This window comes from Corythoichthys intestinalis, chromosome 13 (assembly GCF_030265065.1).
Source record: "Corythoichthys intestinalis isolate RoL2023-P3 chromosome 13, ASM3026506v1, whole genome shotgun sequence".
NCBI lineage: Eukaryota > Metazoa > Chordata > Actinopteri > Syngnathiformes > Syngnathidae > Corythoichthys > Corythoichthys intestinalis.
This window is the reverse complement of record NC_080407.1, coordinates 43,721,206-43,745,595: the sequence shown is the minus strand read 5'-3', so window position 1 is coordinate 43,745,595 and position 24,390 is coordinate 43,721,206. Positions and strand designations below refer to the sequence as shown.

The 24,390-nt window shown below is 39.0% G+C and overlaps 1 protein-coding gene across 2 annotated transcripts in view; it reads right to left on the bottom strand.

The window, feature by feature from the left end:
* The window catches only part of LOC130928738 (dachshund homolog 2-like), a 114,541-nt gene that overhangs the window by 73,310 nt on the left and 16,841 nt on the right, over positions 1-24,390 (bottom strand). The window contains exon 1 of one of the 2 annotated variants that reach the window (XM_057855469.1): positions 12,281-12,523. The exons of the other annotated variant lie outside the window; for it this stretch is intronic. Coding sequence (XP_057711452.1) covers positions 12,281-12,504 — 224 coding nt within the window. The 5' untranslated portion in view covers positions 12,505-12,523. Of the gene's footprint in view, positions 1-12,280; positions 12,524-24,390 lie in introns of those variants that run through there. 2 annotated transcript variants of the gene reach the window in all.

The following is a 24,390-nucleotide window of genomic DNA, read 5'->3' as shown; positions in this document are numbered from 1 at the left end:
TTTGAACATTAATAAATTGGCAGATAGACAACATATCTGCACTAAACTTCCCGTGCTTGGTGAAAGTCGAACCCTGAAGGGTCCTGTAGGGGTCATTTGCATCAACCCTAAAGCGCCAACTAGTCGCAACAGAAAGTCACTCATTTTACTTATACATGTCCCGTTCTTTTCAGATTGGTCATTGTAGTTTCAAGACCTTTTGTAAAACTAGTTTTTAACGCCCAAGTCCACATGTTGCCATGACGACCCTTTGTTCGCCATTAATAATAGGAAGTATATTTTTTCCAGGGACTTAGGCAGCTAATTAGGGCTGCAGCTATCGAATATTCTAGTAGTCGATTAATCGATGGACTATTTAGTTCTAATAATCGAGTATACGGATAAGGAACATCAAAAATTAAAATACCTGAGCTGAGCCTCAAACGGTATATAGATATATATATATATTTTTTTTTTAATGAGGATCTATGTACAACAAAAGAACAATTGGCCAACCTACATAGAAAAAGGTCCACTAGCTTAAATGCTATAAAATGCTTTGTTTTTTTTACAATGCTCTTAACAAATGGTTCAGACACATATTCCCACAGAAAACGGCTAAATATACCAATAAACTAAATTATGAATGCATTAAAAAACATTAGTTCAAACAAAAACTTAGTTTATGTTGGTCTTAACAGGGAGCAGCTGTATTCAGCCATGTTAAATTAGTTATTTCATATTCACTGTTTCCACTAAAGGGCAGTGTATCCACTCAAATCAATCAAACTAAATGCAAACACTTTCAAAACAGACCATCACAACGCCACTACTTAAACGAACACTCGAAGCAGCAAAATAGATTAATGTAATCTAAGTACAACAAAAGAACAATTGTCTAACTTGCATAGCAAAGTCCGCTAGCTTAAATGCTATAAAATGCTAACTTTTTTTAGAGTGCTCTTAAAAAATCTTTCAAGCACATATTCCCGCAAAAAACAGCTAAATATACTTTGAAACCAAATTACGAAGGCATTAAAAAACATCAGCTTAAACAAAAACTTACCTTATGTCGGTCTTAACAGGGAGCAGTTGGATTCAGCCATGTGAAAAGAGGCAGACCAGAAGGCAGTGTATCGACCCTAATCAATAAAACTAAATACAAACGCTTTCAAAATAAACCATTACAACTCCACTTTAATTAAACGAATACTCGAAGCAACAAAATCTAATTCGAATATTTTTTTCTAATCGAATACTCGAGTTAATCAATTAATCGTTGCAGCACTACAGCTAATAGTGCCACAGAATTTGGTACACTTGGTCGAATTGGCCCAATTAGAAGATTAGTTTTGGTTTTTAATAAAGGCGTGGATGCACAGCTCAGTAGTGCCTCCTTTTTTGAAGTACTCTCTCCAATAGGGCTTTTTTGTCCTAGGTGTGTAAATGTATTTCTAATCCCCCAAAAGGAGGAAAGTTTTGAGCATGTTAGGTTCTCATGAGATGATTAGAGGGGGCAAATCCGTCACCACCCTGACCTCCATGCCGTCCGAGTTTGCTTGAGGTCCAAACTGCGAGGGCCCACTCAGTCCTGCTTGCAGGCCTAATTCTAATTGTTTCTCCTCCTTCCACTTTTTCTCGATGCCATTTTTTCATCCTCTATGACATTCCTGTCCGACTCGGAGGGTGTCATCCTCCTTTTTCTGCTGAGTCGGTGCTTCACACACACGCCACAGCTGTTGAGGGACAAGCAGGGGGTGACGGAGGGGGGCTTTATTGGATTGTCCGTGTCCTCTATTTGGATAAGGAGAAGGGAACGAGGGAGCAAGGAAAGAACAAAGGATGAGAAGAATCGGAGGACGGCGCAGCAACAGAGATTAAAAGTCCAATTATTGTGTCTTCAACTTGGAGAGTGCAAGTGTGTGTGTTTTAACATGTGCTTTTTGTCCGCACACACGCAGTGAGAAGGTAAGGCCTGGATCCTACAATAAGTCCAGTTTTATGACTCGTGTATAACACCAACAGCTGAATCAATATTAGTTTAGACTGGGTCACAGTGGACACACACGTCTCTCTCACAGTGAGCACACTTCACATCGCCGAGAATATATTATTGTTGTTGATTTACACACACTCAAACCGTTTTTTGGGAGTTGGAAACCTTGTTAAGAGGATAATCTGGTTGTTCATTCACATGTTCAAACCATATTAGGGATCCACACTAACTGGTAGCCAGGTCAGAGGCTAACGCTAGCTGCTAATGCTATAAAATTAACGTGATGGAGTCAGATAGCGGCTCTAACCTTGTCAAAATGGCTGAACTTAATGGATTGGGCACGGAATGCATCTAGCAATTAGTATGTCGAGTTATTTTGTATCTGTGTGTGATTTCTTTGATATCTTTTAAGAGGGTAAAGCATTCAGCATAAATTATAATGCAACAGTGAAGCCTATAATATGACCGTTTAACGACCACAGCTATTTTTCTGTATGTGCTTGCTTCATTCTGTGTCATTACTGCCATGATAAAATCTTTCATTGGCAAAAGAGCAATATAGCTTTAATGTAAAAATGCTTTGGGGGAAAAAACCTGAAACCTTGAAGTAAACACTTGTGTTGAGTAATTTTGTTACAGCAGCCATTAACAACAAGTTGTCCGCTTGAACTGTTTTGTTCAAACTGTGAGTCATTTGCGTTACAATGACTGTACTAGAACCTATTCAATGACCATTTTAGGCCAAAAAACTACACAAAAATCACTGAATTCCGACTAGAAAAATCTTAATAAGCATGAGTGCCCTCTAGTGGAGAAAACATATTTCTTACTAGAGCCGGGCGGTATACCGAAAAGTTACCATTACCGAAATTCTTCATGATGACCGACGTAATTCTGACCATGTCAGTAAATTCGGTAATTTAATAAAACAAGAAAATATAGTATTTTCATCCCGCTTTGACTCAGTGTTGTTCGGCAATGTTCATTCCCCTTTAAAAAAGCCGTCAGTGTGCTTACGTATGAAGTCACGTGGTTATCAAGAACTCAAACAAACAGAAGCACGGTAGGCTAACGCTAACGGCTATCGCTACAAGCAAACGTAATGGAGTCAGGCTTAAGGGAGCTTTACCAAACTTTCACCCGACATTAAGTCGACTCTTGGTGGTCTCCAAACGGGCTTTCACCCACTTTCCCTCCCTGGTTCTCACGATTTCAGGAGACGGTGCGTTCTACTGGTAGCCAGGCCAGAGGCTAACGCTAGCTGCTAATGCTATAAAATGAACGTGATGGAGTCAGATAGCGGCTCTAACCTTGTCAAAACGGCTGAACTTAATGGATTGGGCACAGACTGCATCTAGAAATAAGTATGTCGAGTTATTTTTTATCTGTGTGTGATTTCTTCGATATCTTTTGAGAGGGTAAAACATTCAGCATAAATTATGACGCAACAGTGAAGCCTATAATATGACCGTTTAACGAGCACAGCTATTTTTCTGTATGTGCTTGCTTCATTCGGTGTCATTACTGCCGTGATAAAAATCTTAAATGTTTCATTGGCAAAAAAGCAATATAGCTTTAATGTGTGTGTGGGGGGTGCATGTATGTGTGCATGTATTAAAAATGCTCTGGGGGGAAAAAAACTGAAACCTTGAAGCAAACACTTATGTTGAGTAATTATGTAACAGCAGCCCCCACTCCGCTTCAGTTAATCGCAGTCGGTCTTAGTTCTTCTCAAATACATGCAGCGACCCAACGCCAGATTTAGGTTGAACAAGTACGAAAGCTGTACCACATACAAACAGGAGGGATCATCTTAGGAGTGATTTGTTCGAGGATTCTGGGCAATTATATTTTTCGTACCATGCATGCATTTTGAAACGTTGTGAAAAAAATCAATGGGAGAAATTAGCTGCTACATAATTGGCGTTATACTTCGCAATATTTAGGTAAAATAAAGGCTAACTGCCCGTATTTTTTGCTTTTAACCAAAAATCGAGACTGTTTTACATCCAGCTCTATAAAGAATTCAGGGATTTTAGCATTTATTCACAAGAATTTCAACATAAAAAGTCTTTGTGGTGATAAGGCTGCGCCACATTGGCTTAAAGACTAGCAACACATTCGACATATTTACGTAAAATAAATGCTAACTGCCGGTTTTTTTTGGGGCTTTTAACCAAGAATCAAAGACTGTTAAATGTCCATATCTATAAAGAGTTCAGGGATTTAAGCATTTATTCAGAAGAATTTTCAACGCAAAAAGCTTTTTGTTATGCTAAGGGGGCCGCCACAATGGCTAACAGACTAGCATCAAATTCGACATATTTACGTAAAATAAATGCCAACTGCCGGGTTTTTTGCTTTTAACCAAGAATCGAGACCGTTTTACGTCCATATCTATAAAGAATTCAAGGATTTAAGCATTTATTTACAAGAATTTCAACATAAAAAGCTCTTTGTGGTTATAAGGAGGCCACCACATTGGCTAACAGACTAGCATAACATTCGACATATTTATGCAAAATGAATGTTAACTGCCTGTTTTTTTTTGCTCTTAACCAAGAATCGAGACTGTTTTACGTCCAGCTCCATAAAGAATTCAGGGATTTTAGCATTTATTCACAAGAATTTCAACATAAAAAGTCTTTGTGGTGGTGATAAGGCGGCGCCACATTGGCTTAAAAACTAGCAACACTTTCGACATATTTACTTAAAATAAATGTTAACTGCCCGTTTTTTTTTTTTTTTTTTTTTTTTTTTTGCTTTTAACCAAGAATCGAGACTGTTTTACATCCATATCTATAAAGAATTCAGGGATTTAAGCATTTATTCACAAGAATTTTCAATGCAAAAAGCTATTTGTTGTGCTAATGGGGCCGCCACACTGGCAAACAGACTAGCATCAAATTCGACATATCTACTTAAAATAAATGCTAACTGCCCAGTTTTTCGCTTTTAACTAAGACTCAAGACTGTTTTACGTCCATATCTACCTATAAAGAATTCAAGGATTTAAGCATTTATTTACAAGAATTTCGACATAAAAACCTCTTTGTGGTGATAAGGCAGCGCCACATTGGCTTAAAGACTAGCAACACATTCGACATATTTACTTAAAATAAATGCTAACTAGAGGTGGGAATCTTTGGGCACCTAACGATTCGATTAAGATTATGATTCAGAGGCTAAAATTCGATTATAAATCGATTATTGATGCACCACAACCCCCCCACCCCCTCACCCTTTTTTTTTTTTTTTAAATTCAAAAATCCTCTCAGACTAAACGGTAACAAACAGAAACAAACTACTATTTCAGTATCAAGGTAACCATTAAAAGTAGTAAATAAAATACTCAAGTCCCCATTCTGTATCGGCAGCTTTAAACTACATTCAATTAATTTAATGTTGTGAATCAACCGTTGAAGTTGTTAAAATTGCTCCAGTTATTCCATAATTTCCCTTCTGTCTACTTTCGACGTGAAAGTTTTTAAACTGTTTCATCATTTAAAGATAGATTCAAGTCAAGATTTTGCCGATTTGTTTTTTTTTTTTTTTTTTTTTAGATAGAAAGTAATTAGGTTCGCTACAACAGAGCCTTCTAGAGAAGTCTACTGCTTTAAGATGGCACCTGTTTACTATTGCGGGAAAGTCTGTCATTTTACATCTAGTTCTTGGTATATGATCTTACACGGCCGTCGTCTGTCATTTCACATCTAGTTCTAGATATACGTGATATCTACCATAGCCGTAAGTTTGTAGCAACTAGCAACTGGGCGTTGTTTGTAACTGCTGACGGCCGCAATCAGGTATTATTGTTTTTTTTTTATCTAGCGGTATGAGTTGAACATGATATTTACTCTTGGTCCGTTCCTTATTGCGTCCTGAAGACCGCGCTGACTGTTTTATTTACGCTTTAACTGGTATAATTCAATAATCGGAATTTGGATGTTTGTGACTCGTTCTCAAATCTTCCACGGCCGAATTGCGAATAATGTAAGAATCGGAAATTTCGCACACCTCGAATGCTAACTGCCCGTTTTTTTTTTTTGTTTTTTTTTCTGCTTTTAACCAAGAATCAAGACTGTTCTACGTGCATATCTACAAAGAATTCAGGGATTTAAGCATTTATTCACAAGAATTTTCAACGCAAAAAGCTTTGTTGTGCTAAGGTGGGCGCCACATTGGCTAACAGACTAGCATCATTTTCGCCATATTTACGTAAAATAAATGATAACTGCCCTTTTTTGTTTTTGCTTTTAACCAAGAATCGAGTCTTTTTTACGTCCATATCTATAAAGAATTCAGGGATTTAAGCATTTATTCACAATAATTTTCAACGGAAAAAGCTCTTTGTCTGTGTTTCCACTCGGTCAGCTTTGACGGAGATAGGACCCCTATGAATCAGCCCCGCGCCCCGTGTCCCGTCAATACATTGATATTTTGTCACACTCCTAATGCAACTTATACTCAGGTGTGACTTATAGTCCAAATAATACGGTACTTCTAAGAGAAGTTTAGCTCATTTTCATCCATACATTCATTTTCAAGTTCATGGTAGTAGTTGAAGAATGCGAAGTTTCCAGTCATTCAAATAGTTCAGGTACTACACCGGACGCGTCATCGGCGTCCCGTAGCGAACGCCCGTCTCGGGTGCCAACGTGTCAGCCAGTCGTCGGTCCCGGAAGGGGAAAGGTCGACGGGAACATTCCGCTCCAAAAGACAAATGTACTTCACTTCAGGTGACACCGCTTGTGTCGTCAAGAGCCCCTACACTAGCAGATGTGTCATTCCGTATTAAGGGACAAACGGTGAGCCCGAAATTTTAGGAAGACGACCGTCAAAATGTGTCAGCGCTCTCGGACCCTCCGTGCTGCTCGAAAGCTCACTAGCGATTCCAGAGTCAATTATGCAGCTGTTAACTTTCTGGACTCGTCATTCCTTTTTACCCCCTCAGAGAACCTGTTAGCGTAATGCTAATATACATTGAACGACATAATTCACGTGCTATACAAATTACATTGAACTGCAGTATTTATATTACTCTAAAAACAATGAATATTCACACAGAAATAGTTTGGAAATGAAGGAATCTGACCTTTTAGCCAGATTGCCGGGGTTACGCCAGCTGAACCGCCGGACCCGCACTGGCGCAGCTCCAACGACCCGGGCCGGAGAAACACCAACAACCCAGCCAAAAGCCCAAACTCCGCACATTCACCTTAGTCTTAACCCCTTGTACAGACTCCATTTTGAAAGCTGGAAGAAAGCTTTGAAACACAAGTTGACAATTTATTCAAGTCGGCAGCGATTAAACGGCAAGGCAAACAGTAAATAGGTCCCCGACAGAGAGGTAATTCTGGATCCAGGGTCAGCAAAACAAGGAGCACATCGGAATGTCCCCGAGAAGCGACAGTTGTTAGCTAAACGTTCAGTCTTTTTGAAGTCTGTGGTATGGTGGGCCCGACGAAGTGTGTGCCTGGGTGTTGTTTAGGATAATTCTTCTGTTGCAGATTTGGCCGGTCAAGTTCGTGCGTCAAAGTTCGTTGCCGGGTCATGGTTACTGAGGAAACTGAGGTGGGAGGTTCGGCGCGCCTCAGCGTCTGATAGGCGCCGAGCTATCAAACTGTTGTTTTTGTTATACGGCTGCAGCTATCGAATATTTTAGTATTCAATTAATCGATGGACTGGTTAGTTTGAATAATCGAGTAATCGGATAAGGAACATGAAAAATTAAAATACCTGAGCTGAGCCTGAAACGGTATAAATTTTTTATTTTTTTTTTTTAAATGAGGACCTATGTACAACAAAAGAACAATTGGCTAACTTACATAGGAAAAAGTCCACTAGCTTAAATGCTATAAAATGCAAACGTTTTTTACAATGCTCTTAACAAATGGTTCAGACACATATTCCCACAAAAAAAACGGCTAAATATACCTATAAACTCAATTCTGAATGCATTAAAAAACATTGGCTCAAACAAAAACTTAGTTTACGTTGGTCTTAACAGGGAGCGGTTGGATTCAGCCATGTGAAAAGAGGTAGACCAGAGGGCAGTGTATCCACCCTAATCAATAAAACTAGATGCCATCACTTTCAAAATAAACCATTCCAACGCCACTTTAATTAAACGAATACTCAAAGCAAACAAAATTTGATTCGAATCATCTTTTCTAATCGAATGCTCGAGTTAATCGATTAATCGTTGCAGCACTATTTTGTTATCATGTGTTGTGTTAGTACAGGACGTCCAGCCATTTGTTTTGGACTGTCCTGAAGAGCTGATTGTGGGATTTGATGTTGAAAACTATGGAGGACCAGTATGGAGGACCAGGAGTGCAAAAATTCAATAAATAAATACACAATTAAATAAATAATTAAAAGTGTCATGAAAATGCTACTATTTCAATATTTATTTATTTATTTCAATATTAATTTCAATTTTTATTTGTTTATTTCAATTTATATTCATTTATTTCAATTTTTATTTATTTCAATTTTTATTTATTTCTATTTATTTTTATTTATTTCAATTTTTATTTATTTATATTGAATTTTCGCACTCCTGGTCCTCCATAGAAAACGTGGGCTTGTAGATCTCTTGCCTATGACCTGGTAGTCAGCGTCAATCTTGCTCAGTCAGCTGCATGACGCACACATTGGGCTTCCGTGGTCAGAAGGCGTCATGTATCTCCTATGCCCTATGTCAAATATTTTCTGCTCGTTTTCTTTAAACTATGATATAAATGCTATTTATTTTATATTGGGTACGTTCGAATAATACAAACGGTTAAACAGTAAATACGAGAAAAGATACTATTCCCTGATTGATTATATTAAGTGTGTTAGAGTAATATAAACAATCAACCAGTAAATACGAGAAAAGATACTATTCTCTTCAAAGATAAGAATTTAGGCAGTGACACAAGCTATTTAGCTGTTAGCATGTAGCAGCGGGTACAGAAAATGCAGTGATCCAAACACAGCCCGATTAAATATGATCATTTTCCTCCCCAGCAGGGAAAAGCTGCTCTTAACAAGTGCGTGAGAAACCAAACACAAACATGTTTAATACGTTGTTCAACACGCCGTTGGCCGAGTACACAAAAATAAACAGGGATAATCGCGAGGACACACATTCCATCTCGCGTTGCATTAGGAAGGGAGGGGCAAGGGGCCCAAAAACTACAAACATGGCTGAGATTTGTCAAATCCCTTAAGAATGCAAACAACAACAGTGCACGCACAAAGAGAGGAATAACTCAGAGTAGACAGCGAAAGCTAAAGAAAGACAATCTGCGAAGGAGTGAATCATCTGCTAGAGGAAAAGAATAGAGCAAGACAAAGATGCTTGACGGGCGAGCCGAATGGTGGGGGAGTGATTAATGAACGACCAGGAGGAGGAAGACATTCAGTCCAGAAACGCTCTAATTCAAACTTTTTTCCCACAAATGTCCACGGGAGTGGGAGCCATTTGCGTCGCGAGCAGGTTGAGATGCGCTTCAAGTTAGCATCGACCATAAACTTCATAACCTATTGACATGACATGGGAAACGGGGTCGATTCGTAGGGGGCCTGTTTTCAAAAACTTCAAATATTTTCAAACCCAAAGCTATCGACCTAAAACCAAAACCTACCTTAGCCATATACGTGTCTCCATGAGCAGCGGCATCAAAAAATTCAAAGTCGTTACCTTATAAAATCCCGATTAATTATTTTCTATATAAGCATAGCACAACTTAAAATGGCTATAAAAGTCTGAGATTTTACACTAGATGCACAAAAATCCCCAAATGCAGAGATAATCACCTATATTTTCAGGATCAATAGCAATATTTAACATATCATATTAGTGCTGCAACGATTAATCGATTAACTCGAGTATTCGATTCGAAAAAAATATTCGAATGAAATTTTGTTGCTTCGAGTATTCGTTTAATTAAAGTGGTGATGTAATGGTTTATTTTGAAAGTGTTTGCATTTACTTTTATTGATTAGGGTGGATACACTGCCCTCTGGTCTGCCTTTTTTCACATGGCTAAATCCAACTGCTCCCTATTAAGACCAACGTAAGCTAGGTTTTTGTTTGAGCTAATGTTTTTTAATGCATTTATAATTTAATTTATAGGTATATTCAGTCGCTTTTTGTGGGAATATGTGTCTGAACTAGGGCTGTCAAACGATTAAAATTTTGACTCGAGTTAATTACAGCTTTAAAATTAATCGTAATAAATCGCAATTCAAACCATATATATATAATATATCATATTTTTCTGTAAATTATTGTTGGAATGGAAAGATAAGACACAAGACGGATATATACATTCAACATACGGTACATAAGTACTGTATTAGTTTATTATAACAATAAATCAACAAGATGGCATTAACATTATTAACATTCTCTTAAAGCGATCCATGGATAGAAAGACTTGTAGTTCTTAAAAGATAAATGTTAGTACAAGTTATAGAAATTGTATATTAAAACCCCTCTTAATGTTTTGTTTTATTAAAATTTGTAAAAAATGTTCAATCAAAAAATAAACTAATAGCTCGCCATTGTTGATGTCAATAATTACACCATGCTCACTCATGGTGCTAAAAGCCATAAAATCAGTTGGACCCAAGCGCCAGCAGAGGGCGCCAAACACCAAAAAACAAGTAACAAGCGGACATTACATTTTGCTGTCATTTTAATCTGTTTGAGCGGGGCATGTGCGTTAATTGCATCAAATATTTTAGTGTGATTAATTTTAAAAAAATAATTACCACCCGTTAACGCGATAATTTTGACAGCCCTAGTCTTAACCATTTGTTAAGAGCATTGTAAAAAAAAAAATTTGCATTTTAAGAATTTTATAGCATTTAAGCTAGCGGACTTTTTCTGTGCAAGTTAGCCAATTGTTTTGTTATACATAGAGCCTCATTTAAAAAAAAAAAAAAAGTTTGAGGCTCAGCTGGGGTATTTTAACTTTTTATGTTCCTTATCCCATTACTCGATTATTCGAACTAACTAGTCCATCAATTAATCAACTACTAAAATATTCGATAGCTGCAGCCCTATATCATATAAGTTTTTGACCAAAATAGAAACTTATTTTTTATTTACTGCAAGTTTTCAACAGCTAATAAATCACACAATTTAACATCAGAAACTTAATACTTGAGGAAAACATGCAGAATCAATCATAAATAATATGTAAATAGATAATTAATAAATTTTATATACAAACACAACTTATTGTAGAATAGATTATCCCTCTATTATCATTATACACTATATACTGTTAGCAAATGAGGCTAGCGGCCACCTGGCGTAAACAGAGCTTTTCTGGCAAAAATCCTTGTGAATAAATGCTTAAATCCCCGAATTCTTCGTAGATATGGACGTAAAACAGTCTCGATTTCTTTGTTAAAAGCAAAGAAACCAGACAGTTAGCGTTTATTTTACGTACATATATTGACAAAGTAACATGCTACTATGTTAGCGAATGAGGCTAGCGGCCGTCTGGCGTAAATTCTTGTGAATAAATGCTTAAATCCCCGAATTCTTCGTAGATATGGACGTAAAACAAGTCTCGATTCTTAGTGAAAAGCAAGAAACCGTACAGTTATTTTACGTATACTGACGAAGAACCATGCTACTATGTTAGCGAATGAGGCTAGCGGCCGCCTGGTGTAAAAGGAGCTTTTCTGGCAAAAATTCTTGTGAATAAATCCTTAAACCCCTGAATTCTTCATAGATATGGACGTAAAACAGTCTCGCTTCTTGGTTAAAAGCAAAGAAACAGCACAGTTAGCCTTTATTTTACGTATATTGATGAAGTAGCATGCTACTATGTTAGCGAATGAGATTAGCGCCAGTCTGGCGTACAAGGTGCTTTTCTGGCAAAAAAATTTGTGATTAAATGCTTAAACCCGAATTCTTCATAGATATGGGTGTAAAACAGTCTTGATTCTTGGTTAAAAGCACAGAAACCGTACAGTTAGCATTTATTTTATGTGTATTGACAAAATACCATGCTACTATGTTAGCGAATGAGGCTCGCAGCCGCCTGGCGTAAACAGAGCTTTTCTGGCGAAAATTATTGTGAATAAATGCTTAAATCCACAAATTCTTCATAGATATGGACATAAAACAATCTCGATCTTGGTTAAAAGCAAAGAAACCGTGCAGGTAGCATTTATTTCGCGTAAATGTTGCCAACTATGAGGCTAGTCAGTTCCATGTGTAAACAAAGAAGAAAATTCCTGCGAATAAATGCTTCAATCTCGCATGCATGGTACGAAAAATATCAAATCTACCTTGAATCCTCGAACAAATCCCTCCTGAGACAATCCTTGCTGTTTGTATGCGGTACAACTTTCGTAGTTAAATCCAATCGTAAGTAAATCCAAGCTTGAATCCGACATAAGCGTGTGCCATCTTGGGCAATTACTAAATGAAGCTCGGCCCCCTCTGATAAGGCGTTGCGCAAAGAATGACAAAGTGGAAGGTCAATAGATTTTTGAAGTCTATCCATCGACATAATTTTTTTTTTTTTTAAAAACTAAAACAAAGAGTTCTCGAGTCCAAAGCCAAGGAAATTGTGCAACCAAAGAAAATAGACCTGTCACACGGGAATTCCCAGGAAATCGAAGGAGCTGGAAAACTTGGTGTACCACAGGGCTCTTTAACAAGTCCCCTTCTGAATAACAGGAGTTATACTTCTATATTCAGCTAGCGCTCATTGATTTTGTTTATACAAGTAGACTAAAACTATGTGAATGTGAATACAACTTTCCCAAGTGGACAATGGAGCAGCTGGAGCATGAAATCACACATAAAGGAAGAAGAAGAAAAATGAATGAGCCAAAATGACACGGCGGTTTCTGACTGTGATGCGAGGGGGGGGTGAGACAGAGAGCTACCAAGCAAGTGGGGGATTTTTTTTTTCAAACCAGAAAGAAACAGACACCAATGTCATTGTTTTCATTGTCTAATTCCGAGTGCAGAGGAGGAGGCGAAAGGAGGGATTGGGGGAGGAGGCGGAAACATGAGACCTGAGAGGGGATTCACATTCTTGCCTTCAATTTAGACACTTGTGTGCTCGGGTATACTGACATTATTCCACTGTTTGTGTCACTGCCATAATAGAGCAGGTCCCATGGCCGAGTCCGCATTTATCCCCACACTGGAAACATCAACAAACTTTATTTCTGCTTATTTTTGGGAGCTGCGACTACACATTTATCTCTGGACGAAGAAGTTTCTCACACCCGCGCAAAAACAAACAATGACGGCAAGTGCCAATTTGGGGCGTGACATTATATGGAAAATGGGATATATCGCGATACTTTGTAGCCTAAAAGGTTAGCGATATGCTCCAACCAAGAATCGTTATAGCGTTTAAAAAAGGTGTTGCTGTTTAAAAAAAAAAACAAAAGGAACGAACAGGTTGCTAGCGAAATCTTCCATTCGAATAGCGTCTATGTTAACTGCCAATGGCACTGAAACTAAAGCATTCACAGCCAGTCTTGTGGGGATTTACAGGTCACTTTCTGTTCGTTTAAGGGCGTTGACAGGTCAAGTCCAGGTTCATTTTAGGGCAATTACAGGTTACATCCTTTTCAGGTTGAGTCAATGTGGGGACATTCTTGAATAGGGCATTTACAGGTTACATCCACTACAGGTTGAGTCAATTTACCAAAATCCCAAAATCAACAGGAACAGACCCGTCAATGCCCCAAAATCAAAAGGAAGTGACCCGTAAATGCCTCAAAATGAACAGACTATGGCCGTCAGTGGCAGCCAATGCCAGGCAGTGAGTTCATTTTGGAGCAGTTCAAGTCATTTGCTGTTGGTTTTCAGTCACTTCCTTTTCCTTTTGGGGCATTTACAGGTCACTTCCTGTTGATTTTGGGGCATTTACAGGTCAAGTCCTGTTCATTTTAGGGCATTTACAGGTTACATCCTGTTCGGTTTGAGTCACTTTGGGGACATTCTTGAATAGGGCATTTCCAGGTGACATCCTGTTCATTTTGAGTAACTTTGAGGACATTCTTCAGTCACTTCCTGTTTTGTCAGGAAGTAACCCGTAAATCCCCCTAAATCAACAGGAAGAGACCTGTAAATGCCCCAAAATAAACAGGAAGACACCCGTAAATACCCCAAAATCAACAGTCTATGGCCGTCAGTTGCAGCCAATGCCAGCCAATGAGTTAATTTCGGGGCATTTAACATCAGTTTCTGTTGATTTACAGGTCACTTCCTGTTGATTTTGGGGCATTTACAGGTCACTTCCTGTTGATTTTGGGGCATTTACAGGTCAAGTCCTGTTCATTTTAGGGCATTTACAGGTTACATCCTGTTCAGGTTGAGTCAATTTGGGGACATTCTTCAGTCACCTCCTATTCTGTGACCCAAAATCAACAGGAAGTGACCCATAAATGCCCCAAAATCAAAAGGAAGTGACCCGTAAATGCCCCAAAATGAACAGACTATGGCTGCAGTGGCAGCCAATGCCAGGCAATGAGTAAATTTTGGGGAATTTAACATCAGTTTCTGTTGATTTTCAGTCACTTCCCTGTTGATTTTGGGGCATTTACAGGTAGCTTCCTGTTCATTTTAGGGCATTTACAGGTTACATCCTGTTCAGGTTGAGTCAATTTGGGGACATTCTTCAGTCACCTCCTATTCTGTAACCCAAAATCAAAAGGAAGTGACCCGTAGATGCCCCAAAATGAACAGACTATGGCCATCAGTGGCAGCCAATGCCAGGCAATGAGTTGATTTAGGAGCGGTTCACGTCATTTGCTGTTTGTTTTCAGTCACTTCCTTTTCCTTTTGGGGCATTTACGGGTCACTTCCTGTTGATTTTGGGGTATTTACAGGTCAAGTCCTTTTCAGTTTATGGCATTTACAGGTTACATCCTGTTCAGTTTGAGTCAATTTGGGGACATTCTTGAATAGGGCATCTGGAGGTCACTTCCTGTTCATTTTGAGTCACTTTGGGACATTCTTCAGTCAGCCACTTTGGGGACATTCTTCAGTCACTTCCTGTTCTGTAACCCAAAATCAACAGGAAGTGACCCGTAAATGCCTCGAAATCAACAGTCTATGGCTGTCAGTGGCAGCCAATGCAAGGCAATGAGTTCATTTTGAGGAATTTAACATCAGTGCCAGTTGATTTTTTGGTCACTTCCTTTTCCTTTTGGGGCATTTACAGGTCACTTCCTGTTGATTTTGGGGCATTTACAGGTCAATTCCTGTTCATTTTAGGGCATTTACAGGTTACATCCTGTTCAGGTTGAGTCACTTTGGGGACATTCTTGAATAGGGCATTTACAGGTGACTTTTTGTTCATTTTGAGTCACTTTTGGGACATTCTACAGTTATTTCCTGTTCTGTAACCCAAAATCAACAGGAAGTTACCCGTAAATGCCCCAATATCAACAGGAAGTGACCTGTAAATACCCCAAAATCAACAGTCTATGGCCGTCTGTGGCAGCCAATGCCAGGCAATGAGTTCATTTTGTTGCATTTAACATCATTTCCTGTTGATTTTTTGGCCACAGCTTTTTTAGGGGCATGTATGGGTCACTTCCTGTTGATTTTGGGGCATTTACAGCTCAATTCCTGTTCATTTTAAGGCAGTTACAGGTTACATCCTGTTCAGGCAGAGTCACTTTGGGGACATTCTTGGATAGGGGCATTTACACGTGACTTCTTGTTCATTTTGAGTCACTTTGGGGAGATTCTTCAGTCACTTCTTGTTGTGTAACCCAAAATAAACCGGAAGTGACCCCTAAATGCCCCAAAATCAACATTGTATGGTCGTCAGTTGCAGCCAATGCCAGGCAGTGAGTTCATTTTGGGGCATTTAACATCATATCCTGTTGATTTTTTGGTCACTTCCTTTTTGGGGGCATTTATGAGTCACTTCCTGCTGATTTTAGGTTAAAGAACAGGAAATGGATCAAGAATGTCCCCAAATTGACTCCAAATCAAGAGGAACTAACCTGTAAATGCCTTAAAATGAACAGGAATTGACCTACAATTCAAAGCAGAAAGATGAAAATAGCTTGTTTTTCTGTACATTCGTTGCACCCTAGAACATCGTACAACGATTTCCTGATAACTGTTGTATCGCCATATCGTGAGATTATTGTCATGAGCAATGTATCGCAAATCACATGGTGAGGTACCCAGAGGTTCCCACCGCTCGTTGTCACAGCTCAAGTTCGACATTTCTAATAGCCAAATTCAATATCGGTGTTGTTTTCAACACAAACACGAACATTCTTGCTTACATAGACGCTCTCGCTGTCTTGTAAAGCGCAATAAAGCCAAACACACACACGCTCGGAGGACATATTATTGTGAGATTTACGGTGTGTCTATTTGTGTGTACGTGCGAGTGTTTATCTGCGTCTTTTATAGGAGTTGTAAATTTGGCTGCCGGCATTGTTTTTATCAGCATATTTGCAAGCTGTTTAGCCAACGGTGCAGATGTCACTATTACGACTGCGCACACACACGCTCAACAAAACACACGAGGGATTTGACACTGTGGTGTGTGCGTGCGCGTGCATGCATAATCCCGTATAGGTTCACCTGGCGGAGTGTTTTAATGTTTGTGCAGGTTTGACACACACAGGCAGAAGCGTGTAGGGTACTGCTTGAGAATAGTCATCCAAAAAAACAATGACTTACAACTTATGATGTCTTACGTACAATGTCAGATTTTTTTTTTTAAACTATGGTATATATTTTTATTATAATGTACTCAAGGCTGTCAACAGGGGCCCGAAGACAAGAGACCATTATAGGGCCCTCCACCCCACCCCTGCCACTGGCTTGTCACGACAACATACGCAGTATTTTTACCACTTTGAAAGCAATAACAGTGTAAATTTTCAAATTATTTAATTTGGGACAGTTAAATTTAACAGACCGCAATGTAATATGACACAAGACTAACAATTTCCATCGATTGTCCCATGTAGGCTACAATACAATACAACTGAGAGTGCTATGCCTGCCTGCTAAGCAACAAAACAGTATAACTAAACATCCTGTGCCTGCCCCTTCACATCCCTAGGGTTATCAAGCCCTCAAATAGTGATGCACCTAGATTTTTTGATGGCAAAGTCATTTATAACATCAGTGAAATCCAGACGCTCAATGGAGAGCATGGCTAGGTTGTTAAGTCTGCCCTGTGATATGTTGGCTAGAAGGTAGTTTTTTATTTTTTACATGTGGCCGGTGACAGACTTGAATCTGGCTTTGGTCACGGTTAGGGATGGGAATTGATAGGATTTTTACGATTCCGATTCCATTATCGGAATATATTGATTAACGATTCGATTCTTTATCGATTTTCTTATCGATTCTAATTTGGGATAAAGGAGAACAAACGTTTTGATTGGCATTGAGTTTGTTTAATCAGAAGTCACAACCTTAAAAACTCACAACAAGGTCAAAAGAGGCCCAAAGCCTCAATATTAACTGTGGCAATAAGTGGCAAATGCACAAGAATGTAACATTTTACTGAAACATTTTTGTAACAGAAATAAAAAATATTGGTATATATTGGCATATAGGTCGTTGGTCTGCCGTTAGCAATATGTGTTAAACTTGCAAACTTTTTCCAGTGAGGGCCGCATAACTTTTCCCTTCTCTGATGAGGGGCCGGGGTCAGTTTGTAACAGAAAAAGTGTGACGATTGCAGGAGTGCCTAAATGTAAAAAATTATTGTTTTTCAGAATGCCACAATCAAATAACCCTTTCTGGATATTTCACGGAACAAAAGTAAATAAAATAAAAATAATAATATAATAATAACTAATAAAAATAACACTATTAATCAAATCGATAATAACCAAATAACCCTCTCTGAGTTCGTCACAGAAAATGGCCAGAAAATAATTAACACTATGAAGAAAAAAAAAAAATTCAAAATGCTCTCTGGTATTGTTCAGGGGGCCGGACCAAATGTCGGGGCGGGCCATAGTTTGGGGATCCCCTGTTAAAGTAGTATTCGCCAGTATATTGAAATGCATGCCTTTTAGTTTTTATGGTGCTTTCACGCTCAAGTGGGGGCGCCCTTGCGCTTCCTCACGTGAAGAAGAACGTGCTCACGTGAAGAAGAAATGCCGCATCCAAGCGAGTGAGCAAGTTAGTGAGAGAGGGAAGCACTGCTGCGACCCTACGTTCTTTGTTAATGCTTGTAAAATATCTACAGAGGCAACGCCTGTATGTATCATCTTTTTTGTTGTTGTTGTGTGTTTCCACTCGCGATCGGACACTTAAATCCAGTTGTGTAGTGGTTTGAACGATGTGCTAATGCTAGCGAACGCATGCTAACTGCTTTGTTATTACTGAATTAGCCGCTAATCATCGCTGATTTACGTTGATGCAAACCTGTTTGTTATTGGGGACGAAATTGATTTGTTTCATTTCTATTTTTAGTTTCACTCTTCAAGTGATGGCTGAATAAAGTCAGCAAATTATACCAACGTCTTCTGTATCGTCATTTCGGAGTTTAGCTAGCTGTATAGCTGTCTCTGTGAGGACAGTGCAGTCTATTCCCTCCAGATGCAGATATCTCCACCTTCCCTCCCGATGCAGTTATCTCCACCTTGCAATGATTGTAAGTCGTTTTGTTGTAATTTTTCCTCGTGAAGTGAAGACACACTTTCGAGCGTTTGAACCTACGTGCTGTCATTGTTATGTTTACAGCTGCAATGCTCGTGCTAAACCATTCGTAACCTTTCATTTTCACCCTCTTTCCCGGTGAAGTGTAGCCAAACTTTGGAGCGGGTGGTTCTTGGCGCCATGCTAGTTTCATGTGTTTGGACAACAAGACAGTCACGACGCAATATGCGTCTTCAGGACTCGTTAAAGGGATCGTTAAGGCTTTTTCATTGTGATGTCAAGGCCTCGAAACACTAGGAACCGGTTCCGAATTGAAATCGGATTTCGATTCCCATCCCTAGTCCCGAACGTAAACGTTCAGTGTTAGCGGCTGTTGTTCACTTACCGAAATCAACATCCACAGCCAACTCTAACCCTAATTTTCTGGCACCCGATTTATGACGACTTGCCATGTTTAGAGTTTATAACAATGACAGATTTAGGTTTCCCGCTTCAGGGCACAAACGTAGTTTAGCTTTGAGTGCGCCAGAGCGGGGTCAAACCATTCTCTGCTAAGACAAAAGGGGTGGTGGGCGTTGTGCAAAAAAGGAAAAATATATACAGTATTTGAAATATTTAATATGTTAAAGTTTTTAAGTATAAAGTATATCGAGTAGAACATAATATTTAATCAGACAATCATTTAAATAAAAACGAAATATGTGAATTTAAAGTAAAATAAATTAAGGGCCATTCAGGGGCCCCTATGGTTGTGAGGCCCGGGACAACATACAGTGGGGCAACTTAGTATTTAGTCAATCACCCATTGTGCAAGTTCACCTACTTGAAAATATGAGAGAGGCCTGTAATTGTCAACATGGGTAAACTTCAACCATGAGAGACAGAATGTGAAAAAAAAAAACAGAAAATCACATTGTTTGATTTTTAAAGAATTTATTTCCAAATTAGAGTGGAAAATAAGTATTTGGTCACCTACAAACATGCAAGATTTCTGGCTGTCAAAGAAGTCTAACTTCTTCTAACGAGGTCTAACGAGATCTAACGAGGCTACACTCGTTACCTGTATTAATGGCACCTGTTTTAACTCATTATCGGTATAAAAGACACCTGTCCACAACCTCAGTCAGTCACACTCCAAACTCCACTATGGCCAAGACCAAAGAGCTGTCGAAGGACACCAGAGACAAAATTGCACCAGGCTGGGAAGACTGAATCTGCAATAGGTAAAACACTTTGTATAAAGAAATCAACTGTGGGAGCAATTCTTAGAAAATGGAAGACATACAAGACCACTGATAATCTGGGGCTCCATGCAAGATCTCACCCCGTGGCGTCAAAATGATAACAAGAACGGTGAGCAAAAATCCCAGATCCACACGGGGGGAACCTAGTGAATGACCTACAGAGAGCTGGGACCACAGTAACAAAGGCTTCTATCAGTAACACAATGTGCCACCAGGGACTCAAATCCTGCACTGCCAGACGTGTGCCCCTGCTGAAGCCAGTACACGTCCAGGCCCATCTGCGGTTCGCTAGAGAGCATTTGGATGATCCAGAAGAGGACTGGGAGAATGTGTTATGGTCAGATGAAACCCAAATAGAACTTTTTGGTAGAAGCACAGGTTATCGTGTTTGGAGGAGAAAGAATACTGAATTTCATCCGAAGAACACCATACCCACTGTGAAGCATGGGGGGGAAACATCATGTTTTGGGGCTGTTTTTCTGCAAAGAGACCAGGACGACTGATCTGTATAACGGAAAGAATGAATGGGGCCATGTATCGAGAGATTTTGAGTGAAAATCTCCTTCCATCAGCAAGGGCATTGAAGATGAGACGTGGCTAGGTCTTTCAGAATGACAATGATCCCAAACACACAGCCAGGGCAACAAAGGAGCGGCTTCCTAAGAAGCATTTCAAGGTCCTGGAGTGGCCTAGCCAGTCTCCAGATCTCAACCCCATAGAAAATCTGTGGAGGGAGTTGAAAGTCCGTGTTGCCCAAAGACAGCCCCCAAAAAAATCACTGCTCTAGAGGAGATCTGCATGGAGGAATGGGCCAAAATACCAGCAATAGTGTGTGAAAAGCTTGTGAAGAGTTACAGAAAACGTTTGGCCTCCGTTATTGCCAACAAAGGGTAGATGACAGAGTACTGAGATGAACTTTTGGTATTGACCAAATACTTATTTTCCACTATGATTTGCAAATAAAATTCTTTAAAAATCAAACAATCTGATTTTCTGTTTTTTTTTTTCCACATTCATCTGTCATGGTTGAGGTTTACCCATGCTGACAATTCCAGGCCTCTCTAATATTTTCAAGTGGGAGAACTTGCACAATTAGTGGTTGACTAAATACTTATTTGCACCACTGTACCTGGTTGCCCCCCCCCCCCCCCCCCCCCCCATCGACGGGCTTGAATGTACTAAAACCTTTTACATGACTTTAAAATTATCCCTATGAGAAAAATCAAGAGAAATTAAACATCTCCCGTCCGAAAAGTATGAGCGTCCTCTAGTGGAGACAAACAAATTTCCTATCATGAAGTTAAAACAACCGTCAGCCAGTGTTTCCAACTTGGCGACTTTCTGGCTAAATCTGGCGACTTTTTTTATTTTTGTCAAAAACGACTAACGACACATACTGTAGTGTGTACAAGGACAATGGAAACTTTGATAGGATATTCCAGTAGTTTTATTTGCAAGCGGAACCACGGACAACGACGACTGTAAGCCGTAGCAGACGCCAATAACACAACAACAGTTTAAGAGCACGCTCACGCCGCTAAAGTTCACGCTATCGCGAATGCTATGCTAACACTACGAGTTACATTTAGTGTGCGATGATCGCGATACAGGTAGTAACGTGTTAAGTTTACTATGTTACATTTACTTGGGTAACTTTTTGAGAAAGATGGACTTAGTTTTACTAAGAGATATTTTACTTTTACTTGAGTACATTTGTAAAAAAGAAACACTACTCTTACTCCGCTACTAAGGGATACGCTAGAGTCGTTACATTTTTCCCCTTTATTCTACATATTGACCTTATTTTTTGCCAGACAGTGGCTGTCTCAGTTTCACCAAAACGACATCGCAACAATGACCACATGACTCCATGATACCAATGGAGTATAATGTAACAATGTTTTTTCTCCACTAGAAGGCACTCATGTTCTTTGACGAGTGATGTTTCATCGTGTTGTTCGATGATTTTTGTGTCATCGTTTTGGCCTAATATTGTCATGTAATAGGTTATATTACAGTATCATAGACATCAAAATTACTTGACTGGACACAATTAGGATTCACTGCGCCCCGCTTGCCTGTAGGGGGCTGTGTGACTCAGCTTTATTTATTTGAAGTAGGAGTGAAAGGCGGATTTACATTTAAAACAAACGAAAGCTGGACCGCATACTAACAAGAAGGATTGTCTCAGGAGTGATTTGTTCGAGGATTCAAGGTAATTATTATAATTTTCGTACCATGCATGCATTTTGAATCATTGTGGAAAAAAACAATGGGAGAAATTAGTAGCCGCAGCGTTGGCATTATACCTCGCAATATTTTTGCAAAATAACTGCCAACTGCCCATTTTTTGTTCGCTTTCAACCAAGAATCGAGACTGTTTGACTTTCATATCTATAAAGAATTCAGGGATTTAAGCATTTATTCACAAGAATTTCAACGTAAATAGCTCTTTCCTGTGGACTTGTGGTAATATGGCGCCACAGTGAACTTAAAAGACGAGCCCACATTTGCAAAATTTACGTAAAATAAATGCTACCTGCACGGTTTCTTTTGCTTTTACCCAAGAATCAAGACCAGGGTCCCCCCAGGATTGATAAATCTAAATTCAAGACTTTTAAGATCTTTTTTAATGCCATTTCAACTGAAAATTAATACTTTTCTTGCACCCATTATTTAGATAATATTGAATTATATTTAAAAAATAAAGCACTGAACATCAAATTTAACCTCAATTACTAAGTTTGTTTGACAAAAGAATGCACATTTATTGAAGATACAATTAAAACACATTTAAATATAAGGTCTTTCAGAAATTTTTTTCCCAGGATGAAATGGATTTTACACTATTATTGTAAAGCAACTTCACAAATTACATTTGCAATACAACAAGTTTCCCTTTTAAGAGGACCTAGTCAAGGTGGTAGGTAGGTGATTGTCAAGTTGGCCATGTTAACTGTAAAGTGCTTGCAATTGGTAGTGAAAGTTTAAAAAACAGCCACTAAATGGCAGTAGTTTACCATTAATTACCACAAAATAAAAAAGCTACACATGACCATTTCCCTTGGTAATTCTTTTTTTCTAATCACATTACAAGAAGTATAAAAAACACATGTTAATCCTTTGTTAGCTATTGAAGACATTTCTTTTAATCAGATAGAGAAAATCCATTATCTTATTTAATCAAGAAAAACATTTAAATATACCTGGAGGTGTTTTACTATCACCTACATTATAATTTGCCTAACACCATGCCATGTTATTCAAATCAACGTTAGTACGTCACCCCGCACTCGTTCCAATAATAGACAGTGTCAACCGTGTTGTGTATCTGAGAGTGATGGTGAATCTACGACTCCGGTTTATCCATGCTAAGGCTAGTGCACCTGCCAATACCCCATTGAACATGGCTAACTCTTGAGTTAAAACTGCAAAATTCACATTCATTCGAAAGGCAAACCGTTATTGCATCTAACACATTTTAATTGGAGAAATTGGAAACTTACTTTGAAATGTTAAGCAGGTCCACTGCCTTCGCATGACCCATAAACTGCGATCTAAAGTATCTAGATGCGACTTGGTCGCCGATCCAATACCTCACATGCTGGTCCAACTGTTTGGACTTGGTTGTCTTGTTGAGGCTTTCGTCGAACATAACAACTAAGGCATCTGAGCAGTTCCTTGCGTTAGCACACAGTACTGTGCGAGTGCCTGCTGTTGTGATGTTGATGCTAATGATGCTAACGGCACGCACGCACGAGGTGCAGTGCATCGCAAAAATTCTACGCGTCATCTTGGGTTAAAAACATTTTTTTTTAAAACTTTGTCATGGATATAATTTAGGTTGCACTGAGATGTTCTTGAAAATTAAAACCACTGTGAAAAAAATTCCAGACTTACGACAGCTAATTTAATGCTTTTAATACCTTTAATAATGGAAAACTAAATTCAATGCTTTTTTAATACTTTTAATCACCCGCGGCACAAGAATTTCAATGTAAAAACCTCATTGTTTTGCTACTTCGGCCATGTTGGATTTTGTATCTCTACATTTTATTTTAGATATTTCTGCGTCCGTATTGAAAAACAATCAGTTTTTCTGTGTTTTATTTTATGTAATATTACAATCTAATAACTTTCAGTGAAACACCATGGTCCTACACCAACCCCTACGCCAACGGCAACAAGCAAATTTTCGTCTACTTTGACCCAGTGCACCTTTGGAAGAACATTTACAGCAGCTTCCACAACAACGGCTGTATGGTGCTGCCCAGGTGTCCTGGGGCTGAAGTAAGTGCCCAGCATTATCCACTTTATAAAAAAGATGAATCAAAAGACCTATCTTTCTAAAACAAACATGTTTTTAAGGAGCCTGAGAGGATGAGGACAGCCCGATTCTTGAGCCAGAAGGTGCTGGCCAGGTGGGAGAACTACAAGTCTGTCATGTCTGGCTCCAAGTTGACCCAGAACGTGCTGCCGCGCTCTTCGATCGAGGAGCAGAGCATCAGGCTCATCATGACGGTCGTCAACCC